We start from the raw sequence: 18,468 nt of genomic DNA on the forward strand, positions 1-18,468 counted from the left end.
CCTGTATGAATGACTTTCTTCTGCAAAAGACAAAGAAAATATTCTGAGAAATGTCTCTTTTTGGCCCATACACTGAAAGTCAATGGGAACCTAAACTTTTATCAACATTCTTCAAACAATCTTTCGTGTGCCACAGAAAAATTTAGATTAGACATTTGGGCCTGGTTTCACAGACAGGTCTTAAATTAAGCCAGGACTAAGTTATAGTTTAATTAGGACATTTAAGTAGGTTTTTTTTTTACAAACGTGCCCAAAAAAAAACATTACTGGGATGCATCTTGAGACAAAACAATGGCTCTGATATATTTTGAGATATGTCAGTGCAAGTTTCTTTCAGGTGAAATCGCACAGACATGCATTTTAGTCTGGGACTAACCTTAAGCCTTGTCTGTGAAACTGGGGGTTGGTGTCTTTACTACGTTTTACATGTATACACATAATTTTTTTGGTTCAATGTGCCACAGGATTTGTGCCAGAAATTACTTTCTTTTGGTTTCTCAAGTTTTGGTTACCAATGACATCCATTACATGGGAAGAAAAAAAAAATACTGAGCTTGTCTTTGTGTCCTGCAGAAGAACAAGTCATACAGGTTTGGTACAACATGAGGATGAGTGAAAAACAGATCAAAAAATGTTTTGGTGAACTATACCTTTAAAATATGACTTAACAGTATAGTCTAGTGTGTCCATTAATGTACAAGATATTTATTCTGCATGGAAAAACAATCAATAGCTTTATACATGCATAAGAAAACAGATTATTAGCAAAAGGTTTATTATATATTTCTTCATAAAAGCTCCACAGTATTCACTTGATTACAAAGTAAAATTGACCATAATTATCTAACAAAAATATTATTTTCATGTTTTGTCCATATGAATGGCTAAGCATAACATCACTTATTTAAATCAATGTCTTTTTTCAAGTGCATGGACAGTTCAGATTAAAAATAAGTGGTCCCAATTTTTTTTTTGCAAACGTGGACCTTTTGGGGTAGTTCATCACTCAGAGAGAAAAGACAGGCTTCTCAGATGAATGGGTGCTGGAATATGTGGAGGGGAGAGACTCAGCCTGGAGCATTTCAATGGGAGTTTGATGATGTGTGTGCAGAGGCAGGAATGGGACAAAAGTGGTCCTGGTTTATGCTGACGCGTAGCACATCTCTCGGCTACAATCGAACACTAATCAATCTGAAGTGAGAATGAGAATATTAGAGAACAAACTGTAACCTGAACTCGTTATCACAGCGTTGCTTTCACACAGCGAGATTTTGAGCAATTGTAAATCTATATTTTTTCCATCTTTCTCCTTTCATTTCCTAGACGATGGACAAAGCGGTCCTGTGGCTCCGTGGTAAAATGAACCACAAAATTATATGTACATATCTTGCATAAGGCATACATGTATTTTAATAATAAAGATTCTGTTCTGCTTATTACACTTACTTAAACTTGGAGCATGATTTAAAGGAACAGTTCACCCCAAAATGGACAGAGGACTCATACTGTAGCCCCAAAGCAAGGGTTTGAAGTTAAAAACGTCTTGATGGATTTATTGCGCAAACACAGCTTTTCACTTCTCAAGACATTAGATGGACTGGAGTTGTGTGGATTACTTGTGATGTTTTTATCAGCTGTTTGGACTATTACTCTGACGGCACCCATTCACTGCAGAGGATCCACTGATGAGCAAATTATGTACTGCTTAATTTCTCCAGAAACAAACTCATCTACATCTTTCTTGGATGACCTGAAGGCGAGTAAATCGTGAGCAAATTTTCATTTTGGGTGAACTACTCCTTTAATATGCCCAGCAACAAAAAGACCATCTGATTTTTACTCCATACACAATGTTCCAAAGGTTTTTTTTTTGGTTTTTTTTGCAGTGATGACATAGAACCACCATTTTGGGTTCCTCAAATGACCTTCCAGTGAACCATTTTTTCTTCATATGAAGAACATTTTAATAATCTAAACAGCCTTTTTCCATGATAAAGAATATTTTGTCTGAAGAAAAGGTTCCGAGGATGTTAAAGGTTCTTCATGGAACCATGGATACCAATAAAGAACCTTTATTTTTGAGAGTGTATCTACGTGGGCAACTACTACATCACATGCATACATTAATCTTTGTCAATTGACATTTAATTTAAAAGTATTTGCCACCATGAGAATAGTTTTTCCTCTCTTGACTGTGAATAGGTATTCTTCTTAAATCTGTTTGAGGCAGATGCACCCTCGGCCCACAAGCGCTGAGCCTCATTTTCATCTAAATAAGAATCGATCCCTCTTGCTGTGCCACCCCCAGTGCTTCTAACGCTTAACCCCACTCTCCTGCTACACCACCTCCATCCCTACATTAACACAGAAAACTAAATACAAGCCAAGTCTAATCAGCCCGCATGTGCAGGAGAGAAAAATGACCTCGTTTCCAGCTCTCGAGATCGAAACGGTTAAAGGTTTTCTTTTGGGATTGTTAAAACGTCTGTCTTCAATTTCTCAGATCACAGTGGACAAAGTATTGAGAAAGAACGCCGCTTTGTTCGAACACAGATACTATTATTATGCCATGGGAGTTCAGAGCAGGTCGTGTTTAGTCTTGTGGGCATGGAAATGTGATAAACAGAGAGGATGTGAAGTGGAGAAATCACTGGGAAAATCTAAGCCTGCGTCTTGCTCAGCAGCTCTGTGTGATGGTGAATAGAGAACAAGGGCTGGACGTGTGGGGGAAGGGGTCACGGGACGCACAAGAGCAAACATAATAGATGGCTAAAAGGCCCTCAAAGAGCTCATGACTAAAGCCCAAAGGCCAGTGTCTTTTCTTTAAGCTAATATTGATGACTTAAAGCGTATAAATACTAGCTTGCGATGTTTGTCCTGGAAACAAGACACCAGCACAGACTGTTTATTCAATTTTACCATTCAGGCAGAAGGGAAAAAAAATCCAGTGATGGATGAATGAATATCATTCTTAGTCCATTAGACATACAGGACAATTTAAAGACCGTTTAAAAGCATTTGGGGGCTAAACACGGAATCAAATCTTTCTTTTTTACATAACAAAAAAAAAAAGGTTTGAAGCAAATGTCAAGGCATTTAATTATATTCAGAAATCTGTAAAATTGTGAAAAACAAAACCTTATACAGACCTACACAGGTTAAAGTAGGGCTTTGAATAACTAGGTGAATAACTAGTCTGCCATCTAGTGTCCATCTTTGCGCTTCATGTACACATTCTGAACCTTTCCTCTTACTAAATCTAGGACAAGACAGACATACAGACGTTTAGTATGAATTTAGATACTTTCTATCCAAATTATTGGTTAATATAAAAAGGACATGTATTTTGATACAGCTAAAAGTAGAAATGATAGAGTAAAAAGTAATAATGCATAACCGAAATGGTCCTATCAGATCATAGCACTTTTCTGTGGAAGCTCAGCAAACTATGGGATTCATTACAGCACTGTAAACTAGGAAGAAACACTAGATATGGGTCCTTTTATCAGCTGTCTGACTGGAGACGAAGGGAGATTCTGAAATCCAGCCCTGGCAGCTGTGAGAAAAACAAACAAACAGAAAAACCCAGCGCTTAATGCAATACACTGGACTCAATAAAAAGCAACTGGCACAATCAAGGCAGCTCCCACTGAACTGTATTTCATGTGATTTTACATCAAAAGTAGTGCTATTTTTCAAACACCACGTTTGTTGTTGATGTTTTGCACTTAATTGTCAATTAGATTTTTTAACGTTTTTGAAAGGACTGCATTTATTTAATATAAAATACAGTAAAAACTAATATTGTGAAATATTATTACAAGGTAAAATAAGCTTTCTATTTGAATACATTTTTAAATGTAATTTATTCCTCTCGCTCTCTCTCTCTCATATATATATATATATATATATATATATATATATATATATATATACACACACACACACCAATGCTTACCAATGTTGAAACAAAAGTTTCTTTTATTTTTGTAATAATCGTAATAATCCCAAACTTTTGGGATCTCACCTAGTCTGGCACTGGTCTCCTTTAGCAGCAGCTGTGATTTCTCACGGAAAGACAGCAGCTCCCTCATTATACAACACTGTGAGTCCATCTGTGAAGAAAGACAACTGCACATGACAGCAGCTCTCAAAACTGCTTTTTAAAAGAACATGACACATAACCAGTTCTCTAATTTATCAACTCTACATTGAGAATTAGTTCATTTTTATTTCTGGGCACCATGAAATAACACAAAATACATGGCATGACCAGTGTAGTCTAATTCACAAAATGAGACTTATGAGCCAGATCTCTCTTTTTTTATAACTCCAAAAACATCACAAATCAGTCTTGAGCTCACTCACTGAATAAAACAGACTGGAACAGTGACTTATTTAACGAACAAAGTTTTGTCATTTAACTCGTGTGTATCTACATAGTTAACAGTGTTAAAATATGCCACCAAAAAGTAGTATTATTTTTGTTTAGGAACGTATTCTGACCTGCGCTTATTAAAACATATAAACAAATAAGTGAACATACAAAATTTTATTATATTTTAAATGATTAAAATCTTCTTTGTGACAAATGGGTAAAACCTCGTGGTTTGAAGCTTTTTGTTAGATGAACTATTTTTACACTGAATATCATTTTAGTGGGTGTCTTCCATAAATAAAGGTAGAAATGTATGTTAGTCATCATTTTTTGCTCAGAAAAAAATAAAATGAAACCGGACACATTATAATGTACAAAAAAAAACAAAAGAAAAAAAATAAATACATAAAGCTGTATTTAACTTTTATTGTTTTAATGCTTCAAAAACCTTTATTTGCCTTTGACCCAGTTATATTATAATGCAAAATATACTTTTGTCTCACAGCCCTCAATTTTATTTTTGGCCCTTTGTAGTAAAATGTTTGGGCCCCTCTGGTATAGTTGCCATAAAATGGTAACGCAAACATAGCATTGAATAGCAAAAATGTCAACATTTATAGCAAATATACAAATTGCCACAAATTTCTTTGTGATAAGGCTAGTGAATATGTTGGCAGAACTACTAGCCTGACTGATTTCTATGGCTCTCAGGTCTGAATATATACTGTATTTGAGTCCTGAAGAACAAAGCATCACGGTCTCACCACTAGCTCCATGTTTCTGAGTAGTTTTTGCTGTCCCATGAGTACCGCCTTGTAGTCAGGTTTGTTCAGAATGAGCCGACTCTGTGAGGACTTTGCAAAGCATGATGGGTCCAGTGGCACCCCCTTCTCTTCACCCCGCTCCACACATCTGCAACGGGACAGAGATGTACAGCTAACAAACCAATTCAATGCGAATGAATCTGAGCATCCTTCTGTATCCATGTGTGCTGGTGTGTTTATGTAGTTGTGCTCACTTGTCTATTTCGGCAGCTTTGCTCCGATGTTTGTTCAATAGCGACTCCCATGACATACTTTCAGCCTGTAACCTACATGAGGACATGAAGACCACTGACATGGCAAACGCAGTCATAAAATGAATTAGATGTCCACTGTAATGTCTTAGGTGGACAAGAGCAGAGAATTACCTGTTAATGTCCTCCTGAACGCGTGCAGTGGTCATGTTAACAACAGGGTCACTGCACATAGAGAGAGAGAGAGAGAGAGAGAGAGAGAGAGAGAGAGAAATGTAATAAACTGGAGTGTGCTTCAGGATCGAAGGACTAATGATGAATGAATGTAATCAACACAGAAAAACTGACTGACCTCTCAACAGTTGGAAGTGAATTCTGAGTTTCTCTTCTGATGTCTTTAGCCAGACCGTCCCACTCTTCATGCAAAGATTCAACTGGAAGTGAATAGCATTCATATAAATATCACTAAATATATTTTAGATAGAATTATAAATAGGATTATATTTTGGACAACATTCGGTAAGTATGGGCCTTTTCTGTGACGAACCCTAATAGATGAGGTTTTGTTGAAATTACAAAACATTTTGTTTGGAAATATAAGAATGTGTTGAAAATGACACTTCCCCAAATACACTACCATTCAAACGTTTTTTTTTTTTGGATTAAACAAAATATATATATTAAAAAGTGATCATACTAGATTTTATTATATTTTAAATTATTAAAAACTTCTTTCTGAGAAATGGGTAGGTTTGAAGGATAGTGGCAAAAATTTTAATTTTTTTTTTAAGAAATCAATGCTTTTATTCAGCATGGACACATTAAATTGATCAAAAGTGTAAGTAAAGACATTTATAATGTTACTAAATATTTTTCTATATTTGTAATATATTTTTAAATAAATGCTATCCTTTTCAACTTTTGGTTCATCAAAGAATCCTAAAAACCTAAATCAGTTTCCACAAAAATATTCTGCAGCTCAACTGTTTTCAACATTGATAATAATAATAAATGTTTCTTGAGCAGCAAATCAGCGCATTACAGTGATTTCTGAAGGATCATGTGACACTGAAGACTGGAGTAATGATGCTGAAAATTCAGCTTTGCACCACAGGAATAAATTACATTTTAAAATATATTTAAATATGAAACACTTATTTTAAATTGTAATAATATTTCATAATATTATTATACCAATCCCAACATTTTTGAACGGTAGTGTCATAACTGTATAACTTCCAGCTTGTTGCAAATATTCTTTATTTAAAGGACAAATATTTTAGTAAAGTTATCCCCCAAAATGGTAAAGAAAACTTAACACGTAATATATACTAAAAACAGATAATTCCTGTGTTGAAGCTAGTGAAAATGTTTGCAGGACAAGTACAAATGTGAACGACTGGCTCGACCGGGACACCCTGACTTACCTTGAGTCTGGAGTGTCTCTGTATCAACACCAGGAACAGTGTACAGACTATTTTTGGCCCTCTTCACTGTCCTCTATGTACAATCAGGCAAAATAAATGGTTAGACTAGAAAGTAGAAAAGGTGAGAAAGTGGATTCATGGTCACAATGACAAAGCTGAATCGAATTTCCTTCATAATATGCATTTTAAAGACCTGCATAGCAGCTTTAATTAGCATCTCCAGCCTCTCATTATCAGGTAAAGACAGACTGACGGTTTCACACAGAGCTAAAAGACACAAAGAGAAGAGAAAATCAACACAATCAGAAACAACTCCAGCATGACGTCCGGTGAAAGTGTCTTTGGTTGGGCACTCACGCTGTGAGGAGCAGGAGAAGGCCGGCAGAGAGCGTCTGCCTCTGGAAGATCTCCTCCAGGATTTCCTCCGTGAGCGAGGGCTTCGTTCTGGAGCAGTAACGGTCACACTTTCCCTCGTACGGTCCTCAGCAGAGCTCATCTTCGAGTCCTCCTCTCCTAAAAGCTGCATCGCTGCAGGAGCAGGTGACTTCTGAGGAGGACCGGAGATGTGGCTACGGTCATCATGAGACCGTTTGACTCCATGAGACACTTCTGAGACCTAGTTGAGACGGACGAATTGGAAACACATCACAGCATTAGATACACATATCCATCCATGCATTTGTCACATGACTAAAGATATTGGAAGCTGTAATAAAGCGTAATGACATTTTAAAAGCATAACTAAGGAAGAAGCCAGTCTCAAAATATAACAGGCACTAAGCATGATAATGATTTTTGGATATAATGATATTTTAAACGACAGTCAGTAATATTTTTTTAATATTTTTGAAAGTCCCTCATGCTCACCGATGCTGCATTAAACTGATCACAGTAAAACACACAGGCCTGGTTTCACAGACAGGGCTTAGACTAAATCAGGATTAGGCCATAGTTCAATTAGGGCTTTTAAGTAATTTTTATAAACGTGCCTTTAAAAAAAACATCACTAGTGTCCCTCTAGAGACAAAACAAAGGCACTGATATATTTTAAGATCAACCAGTGCAAGTTTCTTTCAGTTGAAACAGCTCAGACTTACATTTTTGTCTGGGATAAGCCTCGTCTGTGAAACCGGGGGACAGTAAAAAAATAAAATAATAATAATATTGTGAAATATTATTACAATTTAAAATGTGAACTGAATTTTGCAGCCATTACGTCAGTTTTCACTACCACATAATCCTTCAGAAATGATTTTAATATGCCAATTGGCTAAATCCCAAAAGTTTGAAAGGTACATTTAAAAACAACCGAAAACAGATTTACCCTGGTATTGATGTTGCTGGCATCACACCTGTGAGAGACATTAAATGGTCATATAAGTTACATTACAACACAAGGCAAAAATCTTCTTCATACAGAAATGATCATCACACGTCAACGGGAAACATTTAGTACATATACCATATTCCCCATTTTATAAATAATGAAACACTCACGGTTCGATCTCTTCACTCTGGAGCTCCGCCATTTTCTTTCAAAGACCGCGCGCAGTGTCAAACATGCCCCGCCCACTTTCATGTCGCCGTGATGGTTCTTGGGAACTGTAGTCATATTATATTAGCGTGACATTACACATGACGATTCTCATGTTTTGATTTGTGACAATTACAAAAAGTCTGATAAACTATTATCTTATCTAATATAAAATGAACCTAGCATAAAATAATACACAAATTGCAGAGTCCACTGCATAAAGCCCAGCCTTCAAGCCTGTTACTTATGCTATTTTGAGGAAAAATGTCAACAAATATTTTATTTCATTTATAATTTTCCTGGAACAAGTCTAGCTTGCTTCTCCTGAGTAATGCCTTCCTTTAGAGTAGAGGGGAGATACAGGACAACTTAATTTTAAGATGAATATATTATTATGAATACAATTGATATATTATTATTAAAAACTTATAAAATAACTTAAGAGTAAAAAAATACATGAAATGAACCCATATTTCTTTTATTTTTCCCCTCAAACAAGTACTGTTTGTTTCCCAGTTTCTGTTTACAAAAACATGATTATAGCAGAAATACTGGCAGAAATATCAGTCAAAAAAGTTGAAAAGCACAGATTAAAGGTACATTTGCAATCTTGTTATTTACGTCCTTGCATCCCATTTTGGCATAATTATTTTTATTTATTTTTTTTATATTTATAACAAAAAAATTGAGTTAGTGCATAGAAAATAAAACAATATTTAGTGTGATCTTTAAACTTGACAGTCAACATTTTCTGAAAGTAAAAGCTAAGCCCTCCTTTCCCTAAACTTTTTTTAATTTTTTTATATTAATCTAGAGAAAATCTTGTGGCTCTGTTTTCACTTTATGCCTGCTGAAATGTTGATATGAAGAAATATTCCATTGACATACAGTATTTAATAGCACATCACACCATGTTCTGCAATCGTATCATGTCATTATTTGCATTCCTACATGTGATTTAAAGCTTTAAGTGACCATTGTAAAATAATGTACTTTCACCTTGCTTTCCTGAAAGTATTAGCCTTTATAATATCATATATTGCTATATTAATCCAAAGCAGTACAAAATTAGCTTGCTCTCTAAAAATGTACAGTATCTCACAGAAGTGAGTACACCCCTCACATTTTTATAAGAAAAAGTCATGGAAATGAACACAACGACAGCTTTTTTTGGTCATTTATAAGTCTTTCTGAGATTTGTCTTTTTACAAAATGATGAAAACAAATCCAAACAAAACAAAAAAAGAAACACTTCTTCAGAACACCCCTGTCACAGCCGTGTGCCTCAAACACACTCTCACCCTCAACACAATACTGTAGTTTTCTTGGCCTTCAGAGCGGAGGGGGTGGTTAAAGATGTCAGTAGAAAGAAAATGAAGCTAAAGTATTAAGACAGAGCAAAGACAGAGACACGGAGGAAAAGGAAACACTGGGGTGTGTACAGTATTGAGTTTCACGCCCATCCTTTCGCATCTTGCAGAGTTTGCCACCAGTCAAGTATCGTGTTCCTGTAAAGCCTGTTCACAGTCTGGTCACGAGGGGTAGCAGCTGCTTTGGTGACTGTTGGCAATAACAGTTCATTTAGGCAACCTCAGAGTTCCTTTGCCCAGCAGGAATTGCAAAACTCTGTCCACCAACAGGGCGGCGACAAAATCCAAAACTAGGACCTGGGCTATTATTAACTTAAACTGCAAAGAGAAAGAATGTGAAAACATATTATTAATCAGAAATAGCTACACATGAGAGCTCAGCAACAGACGACAAAACTGCAGCACATGCTTATAATAAACAGAGTGTCTTGTTGGTGTGGACGCTAAAAGGGTGATATAATCAGGGCCGCTGCTGGCCAAATGGGTGCCCTAAGCAGGATTGTATTGTTGTGCTCCCTCCCCCAAATATTATGGAAGCAAAAAAAAACTACTATAGGGGTTAAAATAGAACTTTAAAAAAATATAAAAGTAAAAAAATAAATAAATTGTAATTAAATTGTATTATTTACAAATTACAAATCTAGACAGTTACCTATGGCTATGATTTTATTAATACAGTTGTCTGATTGATTTTATTGTCTCAAGCATTCAGAAATCACGTAAAAAAAATTATGCAGTTTTTCGATAAAACCATGCCTAATTTTTGTAAGGGCTGTGATGTCCACATGTTTTTTGTTGAAGAAATTATAGAGGCTGCCTCATCTATATATAGCAAAAAGGTGGCCAATAATTAAAGATTAAGTGGATATTTGAATTAAATGTTTGGTCAAAAGCCTATTAAACAAGGATTTGATCGTCCCGTAAGTATATCAACTGCAGCCATTACCAGGCCTTTGGCTCCCTTTGCAGGCATTTGTAATAATAATGTACATACATTTTTTATTTTGTATTACAATATGTATTTTTAACAGTGTCATTCAATGAAACCATGATTATTAATTAGCCAATCATTAGTGCCTCATCGTTTTTATACAATGCATTGTAAGCACTGATCTATATATATAATGTTCTCTATTATAGATCAGTGATTGTAAGTCATTTTAAAGGCTGTTGTTGGCTTAGGTCTGTTTTTATAAGCACAAAAAATATTATCTTAACACCTCTTTGTAAATTATTATTTGAAGTAACAAAACCATGGTTAATTTGCGGTTACCATGGCTACAAGAACCATGATTTTTGGTTTTATTCGTAGTAAAACCATGGCTAATTTTCATAAGGGAACATGGAAACTCAGAGAGAATATTAGATCCGTTTGTGAAATTATTACTGACATTAAAACATGTTATTAACGTCAACAGCCAAAAAAGTTTCACAGGATTATCAATGTACCTGAAATTGATGCACGGGCTTCGTTTTAATCTTTTTGTTTCTTTCTTTGATCATTTGCATTCAGCTGCAAACATGAAGGTGGGCGCGGATGAAGGAATGGTCTTTAAAAAAAATTTGAGCAACTGGGATGGTGCCCCCTCGGGAGTTGGTGCCCTATGCAAACTGCGTACTCTGCGTATAGCGAGCGGCGGTACTGTATATATAATAACAGTTATTGCTCTTGGTGTGAACAAGCCTTTACTGCATGCTTAAAAGGCAAGCACGTTTCCATTGACAGTCTAGTATGTGAATAGTGTGGAGTATTGAACTCATACCTCAGTTGGAATATCCACTAAGGCGAACTGCTCATTGAATTCAGGTGAAGATCCCATCAGCAGCCCTACTATGGCGAGCCCTGATATACCGATGCTCCACAGCAAGGGCTGATTCTCAGTGAGAGACTCCATGAAAGGATGGCCCTGAACAAGACAGTGTTGAATCTAGGCTGCAGGTCTCAAATCTCATCTGTGCTTGCAGTGTTGTTATTGTTAACTAAAATTATTAAAGGGATAGTTGACCCAAAAATGAAAATTACGCCATGATTTCCTCACCCTCAAGCCATTCTAGGTGTAAATGACTTTCTTCTTTCAAACGAATACAATCGGAGTTCTATTAAATAATGTCCTGGCTCTTCCAAGCTTTATAATGGCAGTGAATGGGGGTCGAGATTTTGAAGCAAAATAAAGTGCATCCATCCATCATAAAAAGTGCTCCACACTGCTTTGGTGGGGGGGGGCTGGTGAATAAATGCCTTCTGAAGTGAACTGATGCGTTTGTGTAAAAAAAAATCCATATTTAAGACTTTATAATCCATAATCTCTAGTTTCTGCTAACTGTCGTACACACGTTCACTAAGAGAGTGGCGTTCCAGCGGATGACGGAGGACAGAGGCAAACGTGGTGATGAAAACAAAACACCAGTCATGAATTAGAAGTATAGAGCCAAGAGGAGACTGGTTGTATGAAAAATTTGGTTCTTGCAAGATTAGCATATTCTCACCGGAGCTTACGCTACACCTCTGTCCTCCGTCATCCGCTGGAAGGCCACACTCTTAGGGTGCTTTCACACTTGGTTCGATTGCTTGGTCCGAACCCGAGTTCGATTGCTCCCCCCTGCCCCCACTGGACAGTGTTCACATTATATTATTTGGGTCCAAACCGCGGTTCGTTTGCGTCATCAAGCCAGCAGCTGTTTACCCCGTTGCTTAGTAACGACGGCGCAGGAGAAGACGGCAAAATGCGTAGCAAGGCTCTCTTCAATTTTATATTTATGTTTTTGAACCGTTGGTTTTGTTTCCAAAGCTTCAGTACATAACGGCACTTACGTCTGCCTTACGAATGTACTGCAAATGCTCTAAAGTACTCTGAAGGTGAACAGAAATGAGATATACAGCTCTCTGCTTGCAGCGCGTCAGTCATGCTCGTCAAGAAAGTGAGTGAAACACACACAAACACACATTTTTATCAAATAATACGTCATTAATAGCGGTTCACTTACATGATTTGGTACGATTGCGTTCACATCAGCAGCGAACCGTACCGGAGTTCACTTGAACCGTACCCCAGACCACCCTTTTTAAGCGGACTCGGGTACAGTTCGTGGGTGCGCACCCGAGTTCGGAAGACAGCGTTCACATCATCCAAACGTACCGAACTCTTGACGTCAATCGAACCCGGGTGCGCACCAAAAGTGCTAGGGTGAAAGCACCCTTAGTGAACGTGTGTACGACAGTTAGCGAAAGCTAGAGATTACGGTTCATAAAGTCTTAAATATGGATATTTTATTTTACACAAATGCATCGCTTCACTTCAGAAGGCCTTTATTAACCCCCCGGAGCCGTGTGGAGCACTTTTTATGACGGATGGATACACTTTTGTGGGCTTCAAAATCTCGACTCCCATTCACTGCCATTATAAAGCTTGGAAGAGCCAGGACATTCTTTAATAGAACTCCAATTCGTCTGAAAGAAGAAAGTCATATAGACCTAAGGATGGCTTGAGGGTGAGGAAATCATGGGGTAATTTTCATTTTTGGATGAACTATCCCTTTAAGTGCTACAAAACATAAATTCATTACAAAGCATCATTATATGTGATTGATATCAAACTAACAATTAAAGTACCTTATAATTAATGGCAAATGTGGCCATTTGCATGGCCATGGACATGATGTATACAGTACTGTTAATGAGACTGGGCTCAAACTCTTTGTACAGGTCCACAAACTGCTCTGTCCTGCAGGAGAGGGGAAAAAAAGGACAAGAGAGAGAGAGGTGAAACATGAAGCCAGATTGCAAATGTTATGAAAACCAAACACAAATGTGAACAATGACATCACATGTCATGTCACTGTCAGGCAGAATTCTTTTGTAAAGATACTGGGAATCCCACTCGGCCCGTTCATGTGGTGATAAGTATCCTATTTCCATTCATACCTGGGTGGGCTTCTGCTCTGTGCCCCCCTGTACAGGTACACCAGACTGCAGAAGTGGACTGCAAACTGCAGCAGCACTGTGAGGACAGTGTACAGGTTGAAAATGTTCGGTAAAGGCCGCTCTTTGGACAGAGTCTTCAACGGCTGAGGCGGAAAAAAAACCCAGACATAGTTCACAGTCAGCGAATCTTGGTCCATAACAAACTACAAGCAGCATTACAATCTCACCTTTGACCTTGAGATGAAGAGAAAGCAGCCGGCCAGCAGCAGGCCCTGAAGAGTTGCCTGGAAGTCGCTGAATTTGACCCCCTCCAGGTAAAGCACAGACTGACTGTAGGCCAGAACCAGAGCGTTCAGCGCCAGGATCTTAAACATCTGCAGGGTGGTCACCAGAGTGCAGCGCCCCTGTTTAATCACGTGACAGACTGAAAACAGATGGGGCAATGTTAGGCCAACCTTACGTAGGACTAAATGAGAGCGCTGAAGCTGATCTAAAACATGTGTTACTTACTGCACTGTATGGAGGACAGTTTAGATGTGAATGGAGCAGCAATGGAGGCGTCGCCCAGTTTAACCACCTGAATCTGATCCTCTTCTAGCTCTCGCAGCACCTGACTGATCCTCTCCTATGACACAAGTCATTGATGCAACATATGGTTACATGTTTGAATTAAATAGTACAAGCTTAATAGGCAAGGTTCACCCAATGTTGTATTTTTTTTTAAGTCAATGGCTACCGTCAACTGTTTGGTTACCAACATTCTTCACAATATCTTCTTCTGTGTTCAAGAAAGAAACTCATACAGGTTTGGAACGGCATGAGGGTGAGTAAATGATGACTGAATTTTCATTTTTGGGTGAACTGGTTAAATGCTGACATTCAAAACATGTAAACCACAATCAGACTTGAGCTGCTTACCTTCTGTGCAGCGAGCTGCTCCTCCCTCTGAGCCATCATTCTCTGTCTGGCTGCACGGGAGCCGAGTTTGACCCCTGAACTTGGGACTGGGGGTCTGGGCTCTCCAGAGGAGTACTCTTTGTCTTTGCTTCTCTTCTTTTTCTCAGGCATGTGCTCTGGGGCGTTAGCTAACAACGCCACACCTGGTAAACACAAAAGACATGTTATGGTATGAGTACATCTACTGTATATCAACTCTGTTAAACCCGACACATGAAACAATTGTCTGAAAAATTTGTTTAAAATTTTTTTTTTGAAGTTGAAGAGTTTATTGGAACTTTGGACAGAATATAAACAAATCCAACTTTTAAAAGTTGCCATGCATGTGGTTTTTGTCAAGTATCATATTTGATGCATCATGAAAGCAAAAAAGACACGTGTGCCATGACCTGATAGGGCCTTTTACTTGCTATAAAAATATGAACTATCAGGTAAATTGTGTACAATTTGTTTTTCAACAAAGTTTTGATCATGCTGATAATTTAGAGTTATATTTTGCTTATCAAATATGATACAGTAGACTTTATAGCTTATGTTCCAGATTCAATACAAGACCATCCGTGACATGCTGCTAATTGATGATGAAATTGTCTTTTAATTTTTTAAAAAGAGCACAGTTAATACACTCATATTTGTGTTTAGAGTGGTGGTTCTCAACCAAGAGGATGGAGCCCACTAGGGGGCCTCAGCAAACTTCTGAAGGGGCCTAAGATGACACTAAATGATTTAAAGCAAGCTAATACAAGATATTTCTCTTTTCACCCCCTCAAAAACTGTCTTTGAAGAAGCAGAGTTCCCACATTTTAAAACGGAATTTTAAATAAAAAAAAAAAAATTATTTTTTAATAAAAAAAAGTTATTTAATTTAATAAAACCTTAAAATGCCATGGGTATTTTTTTATAATCATCACGCATATATTTATGCCAAGAAATCACAAACGACTGGAAAATGCAATGGTTAAAAAGAGCGGGATGCCAAAAGATCTGAAAACTTCAGGAAATTTAATTATTTTAATTTGAATCATAATTACCTTCGCTAATTATTCAAATCTAATCTATGGACACATTTAGTTTCTGTAAAAAAAAAAAAGAAAAAAAAAAGTTGATTGATTGATTAAGGAGCTGTCAGTTAATTCTAAATATAAAAGAAATGCTGTTCTAAGACAAAATTTACAGCGTAAACAAAGTGCACTACAAATAATACTAAAATGAAAATTTGTCTCTTCAGGGTTATACAAATAAATGTACTCCTACAGTATACAAAAAATACAAAAGTACAAAGTAAAAATGTTCCAGATTTGAAGAATTGGCTTTAGTTGAGTGACAAATCACACTTATTTAATTTTGGAAAGAAAATGTTGTCGTCTTTATATCACACATAACATTTTCCTCACACAGTATAAATAGGTTTATTTATATGAAAATATATTGCTGTCTTGCCAATTTGGACAACTTTACAATGATTTTGACCTGCACAAGTCTGTTTTTCAACCCTCCGGGCTGCACACTAAGATTAGTAAGTGTCTTACTTTTCCGCTGCTTTAAAGGTGACATATCATGAAAATCTGACTTTTCCAGGTTTTAAGTGCTATAATCAGGTCCCAGGTGCATCTACCAACCAAGGAAACGTGAAAAAGATTAACCCAATCACTTTGTTTAGGTAAGCCTTTTTCTGCAAGCGTCTGAGAAAACGAGCGTGTCTGATTTTGCTCCCTTGGTGACGTGGCAAAGGGATCATGATTATGATATTACCGCCCCTTTATCTGTAAACTTCCACTCAAGGCACCGTCATTTTGATTTCGCAAGCGACAACGGTGTACCAGCTCTAATGCCATGGCGAAAGTTTGAGCAAAACATGCTAACTGTTCTGTCTTTGGCTGCACAGACGAGCACAGAACACGGTTTAGAGTCCCAGCCTCAGAGGAGACAAGACAGCAGTGGATTTATTGATTTATTTAGGCTACTGTATATTGCTGCTGCCACACAGATCTAAAATAAACAAGCGATTTATTTCCCAGCTGTTTAAATTCACAGACATAACCGACTGTTCTTGTAACTCATGTGTGTTTTTAACGTAAACTTGTGTGTGAACTTAGTTTAGTACTCACTTGCTGATATGTGCTTCGGATGTGTGCACTCAGAAAACCTTATATCAGAAGTTTAAACTCATATGGTTTAAAACGCATGATTTCAGAGCAATAAACATGATAATCAGAACCAAAATAGATGTTTTTAGCAGATACGAGCTGTAAAGGCGCAGCTCTATTCTGGAACTTACATTACATATTGTAAAAAGGGGCATAATATGTCACCTTTAAACAAAATTTACCGTCTATGACATTCAGCATGTTTAATGACTCACCTATGTGGGCATGTTTGAGTGCGCCAACATCATTTGTGCCATCTCCACACATCAGTGTAACGAAACCCAGTCCCTTCAGACTAGTTATGACAAACTCCTGCACAGACAGGAAAAATCAACAGCGTTAACAATGCTGAATACACAGTGTGATAATTCAACTATCAGCAAAGGTTTCTCAAACTTGTAAAGCTGACCTTCTGTTTAGGGCTGACACGAGCAAAGACTTGCACATGAGGAAGCAGGGCGTTGAGTAAACTGGGTTCATAGGTCATCCTGGTGAGTCCCTCTCCTGTCACACAGAGGTCGTACCGCCTGATCAAATCTGAGACTGAGGAAGTAGGGAGAGGGAGGCACACACTGCCGTCTATGGACACCCACTGCCATTCAGCTGCAAAAAATAGAGGCGATTCAGTGAGACACTGATTTAAAATATGTTCCTCCAGCTCTCTCAGAGCAGTATTTTCAGGGATGTCACACACCTTGATTGGGGCTTTGCTGCAGTATAAGCATGTGCTCCTTCTGGATGAAATGCAGCTCTCTGGCCACATGACACGCTGTTAGAGGGTTGTCACCTGTGATCATTACAACCTGTGCACAGAGAGTGTGACAAATGTTAGAAATGATGGAAAAGCATTCCTTAATACACAATTTAAATAACCTACAATAAAACATAATAAAACTATAAACTATAAGAAATGTTCTGGAAAGGTTTTTAAACACAGCCCTGCGAAAGACACATTATACATGTAATCAAAATTGAGACTGAAATCATGAATTATCATGTGACAGACAAGTTTGATATGGAATCACTTAACTTTTTAATAATCACATGGATCCTTCAGGAAACATGAGGATTTGGTGGTAAAGAAACTCTTACTATTACTGTTTAAAACTGCTTTTTTGTGGAAACCCTGATAGACCTTGAATGCAAAGTTCAAAAGAAAGGAATCTATTTGAAATATTTTGAAATACTGAGAAATGTTTTGTAACATTATGGTCAATTTAATGTGCCTTGCTGAATAAAACTATTAATTTATTTTTAAAATCAAACATATTACTGATACCAAACTTTTGAATGGTTGTGTACATATAAATAAAATATATATATAAATCCAACATTTACATGTATTTAAAATTTTTTATGTATATATTCAAATATACATAATTTAGGATTAGTTTACATAAGAAATATTTATAAATAACTCATAAAACAGAAAATTCACCAGTGGATAAAATATACAAAACCAGTACTTTTAATTTATTAAACCATTTTAAAACCTTTAATTTTGCCCAAATTTGTATAAATCTTTCCAAATATTTTTGCCTTTCATTACGACTCATGATACAAATGTCAAATGCATAAATATAAGTGCAAATTAGTGATACTTCCAAACTCCAAGACAAACACCCACCTGTTCATACCTTTTTAAAACTATTTCTAACAGTGCAAAATTGTCAATACTATGGCGATAGTACAGACATATTAACTGTTAACTCTTTCCC

At 37.0% G+C, this 18,468-nt stretch overlaps 2 protein-coding genes across 3 annotated transcripts in view; both read right to left on the reverse strand.

Annotated features, from left to right (window-relative positions):
- Positions 1–878: 878 nt before the first annotated feature.
- Positions 879–8,398, reverse strand: LOC107672442 (kinetochore-associated protein DSN1 homolog). 2 transcript variants are annotated; one of them, XM_016465633.1, is made up of 11 exons: positions 8,318–8,398; positions 8,145–8,172; positions 7,178–7,436; positions 7,014–7,087; positions 6,821–6,893; positions 5,746–5,827; positions 5,568–5,618; positions 5,397–5,468; positions 5,143–5,290; positions 4,028–4,115; positions 879–1,191 (listed from the first exon to the last, which is right to left on the reverse strand). In XM_016465633.1, exons 1-11 carry the CDS (start codon positions 8,347–8,349, stop codon positions 1,187–1,189), a joined length of 912 nt encoding a protein of 303 aa, XP_016321119.1. In that variant the 5' UTR covers positions 8,350–8,398; the 3' UTR covers positions 879–1,186. The 2 variants fall into 2 exon arrangements, with proteins under 2 accessions (XP_016321119.1, XP_016321118.1); XM_016465632.1 differs by lacking the exon at positions 879–1,191 and adding an exon at positions 2,598–3,556.
- A 1,121-nt stretch (positions 8,399–9,519) lies between these two features.
- LOC107672485 (manganese-transporting ATPase 13A1-like) overlaps positions 9,520–18,468 on the reverse strand; it is a 24,964-nt gene continuing 16,015 nt past the window's right edge. The window contains exons 16-25 of the mRNA XM_016465696.1: positions 17,445–17,553; positions 17,160–17,353; positions 16,966–17,062; positions 14,565–14,746; positions 14,157–14,271; positions 13,874–14,070; positions 13,647–13,789; positions 13,335–13,446; positions 11,488–11,631; positions 9,520–10,042 (exon numbers count right to left, since the gene is read on the reverse strand). Of these exons, the coding sequence (XP_016321182.1) occupies positions 9,932–10,042; positions 11,488–11,631; positions 13,335–13,446; positions 13,647–13,789; positions 13,874–14,070; positions 14,157–14,271; positions 14,565–14,746; positions 16,966–17,062; positions 17,160–17,353; positions 17,445–17,553 (1,404 nt within the window). The 3' untranslated portion in view covers positions 9,520–9,931. The remainder of the gene's footprint in view (positions 10,043–11,487; positions 11,632–13,334; positions 13,447–13,646; positions 13,790–13,873; positions 14,071–14,156; positions 14,272–14,564; positions 14,747–16,965; positions 17,063–17,159; positions 17,354–17,444; positions 17,554–18,468) is intronic.

The sequence above is a fragment of the Sinocyclocheilus anshuiensis genome, unplaced genomic scaffold (assembly GCF_001515605.1).
Source record: "Sinocyclocheilus anshuiensis isolate Anshui unplaced genomic scaffold, SAMN03320099.WGS_v1.1 scaffold1430, whole genome shotgun sequence".
Classification (NCBI taxonomy): Eukaryota; Metazoa; Chordata; class Actinopteri; order Cypriniformes; family Cyprinidae; genus Sinocyclocheilus; species Sinocyclocheilus anshuiensis.

Bases quoted from the DNA above. Each gene is read 5' to 3' on its own strand.
- LOC107672442 (XM_016465632.1), bottom strand. From the start codon at position 8,349: ATGGCGGAGCTCCAGAGTGAAGAGATCGAACC. The intron at 5,619-5,745 runs GTCAGTCAGTTT...CTCTATGTGCAG, and splicing joins TCACTTCCAACTGTTGAGAG to TGACCCTGTTGTTAACATGA. The intron at 5,291-5,396 runs GTGAGCACAACT...GTCCCGTTGCAG, and splicing joins AAAGCTGCCGAAATAGACAA to ATGTGTGGAGCGGGGTGAAG.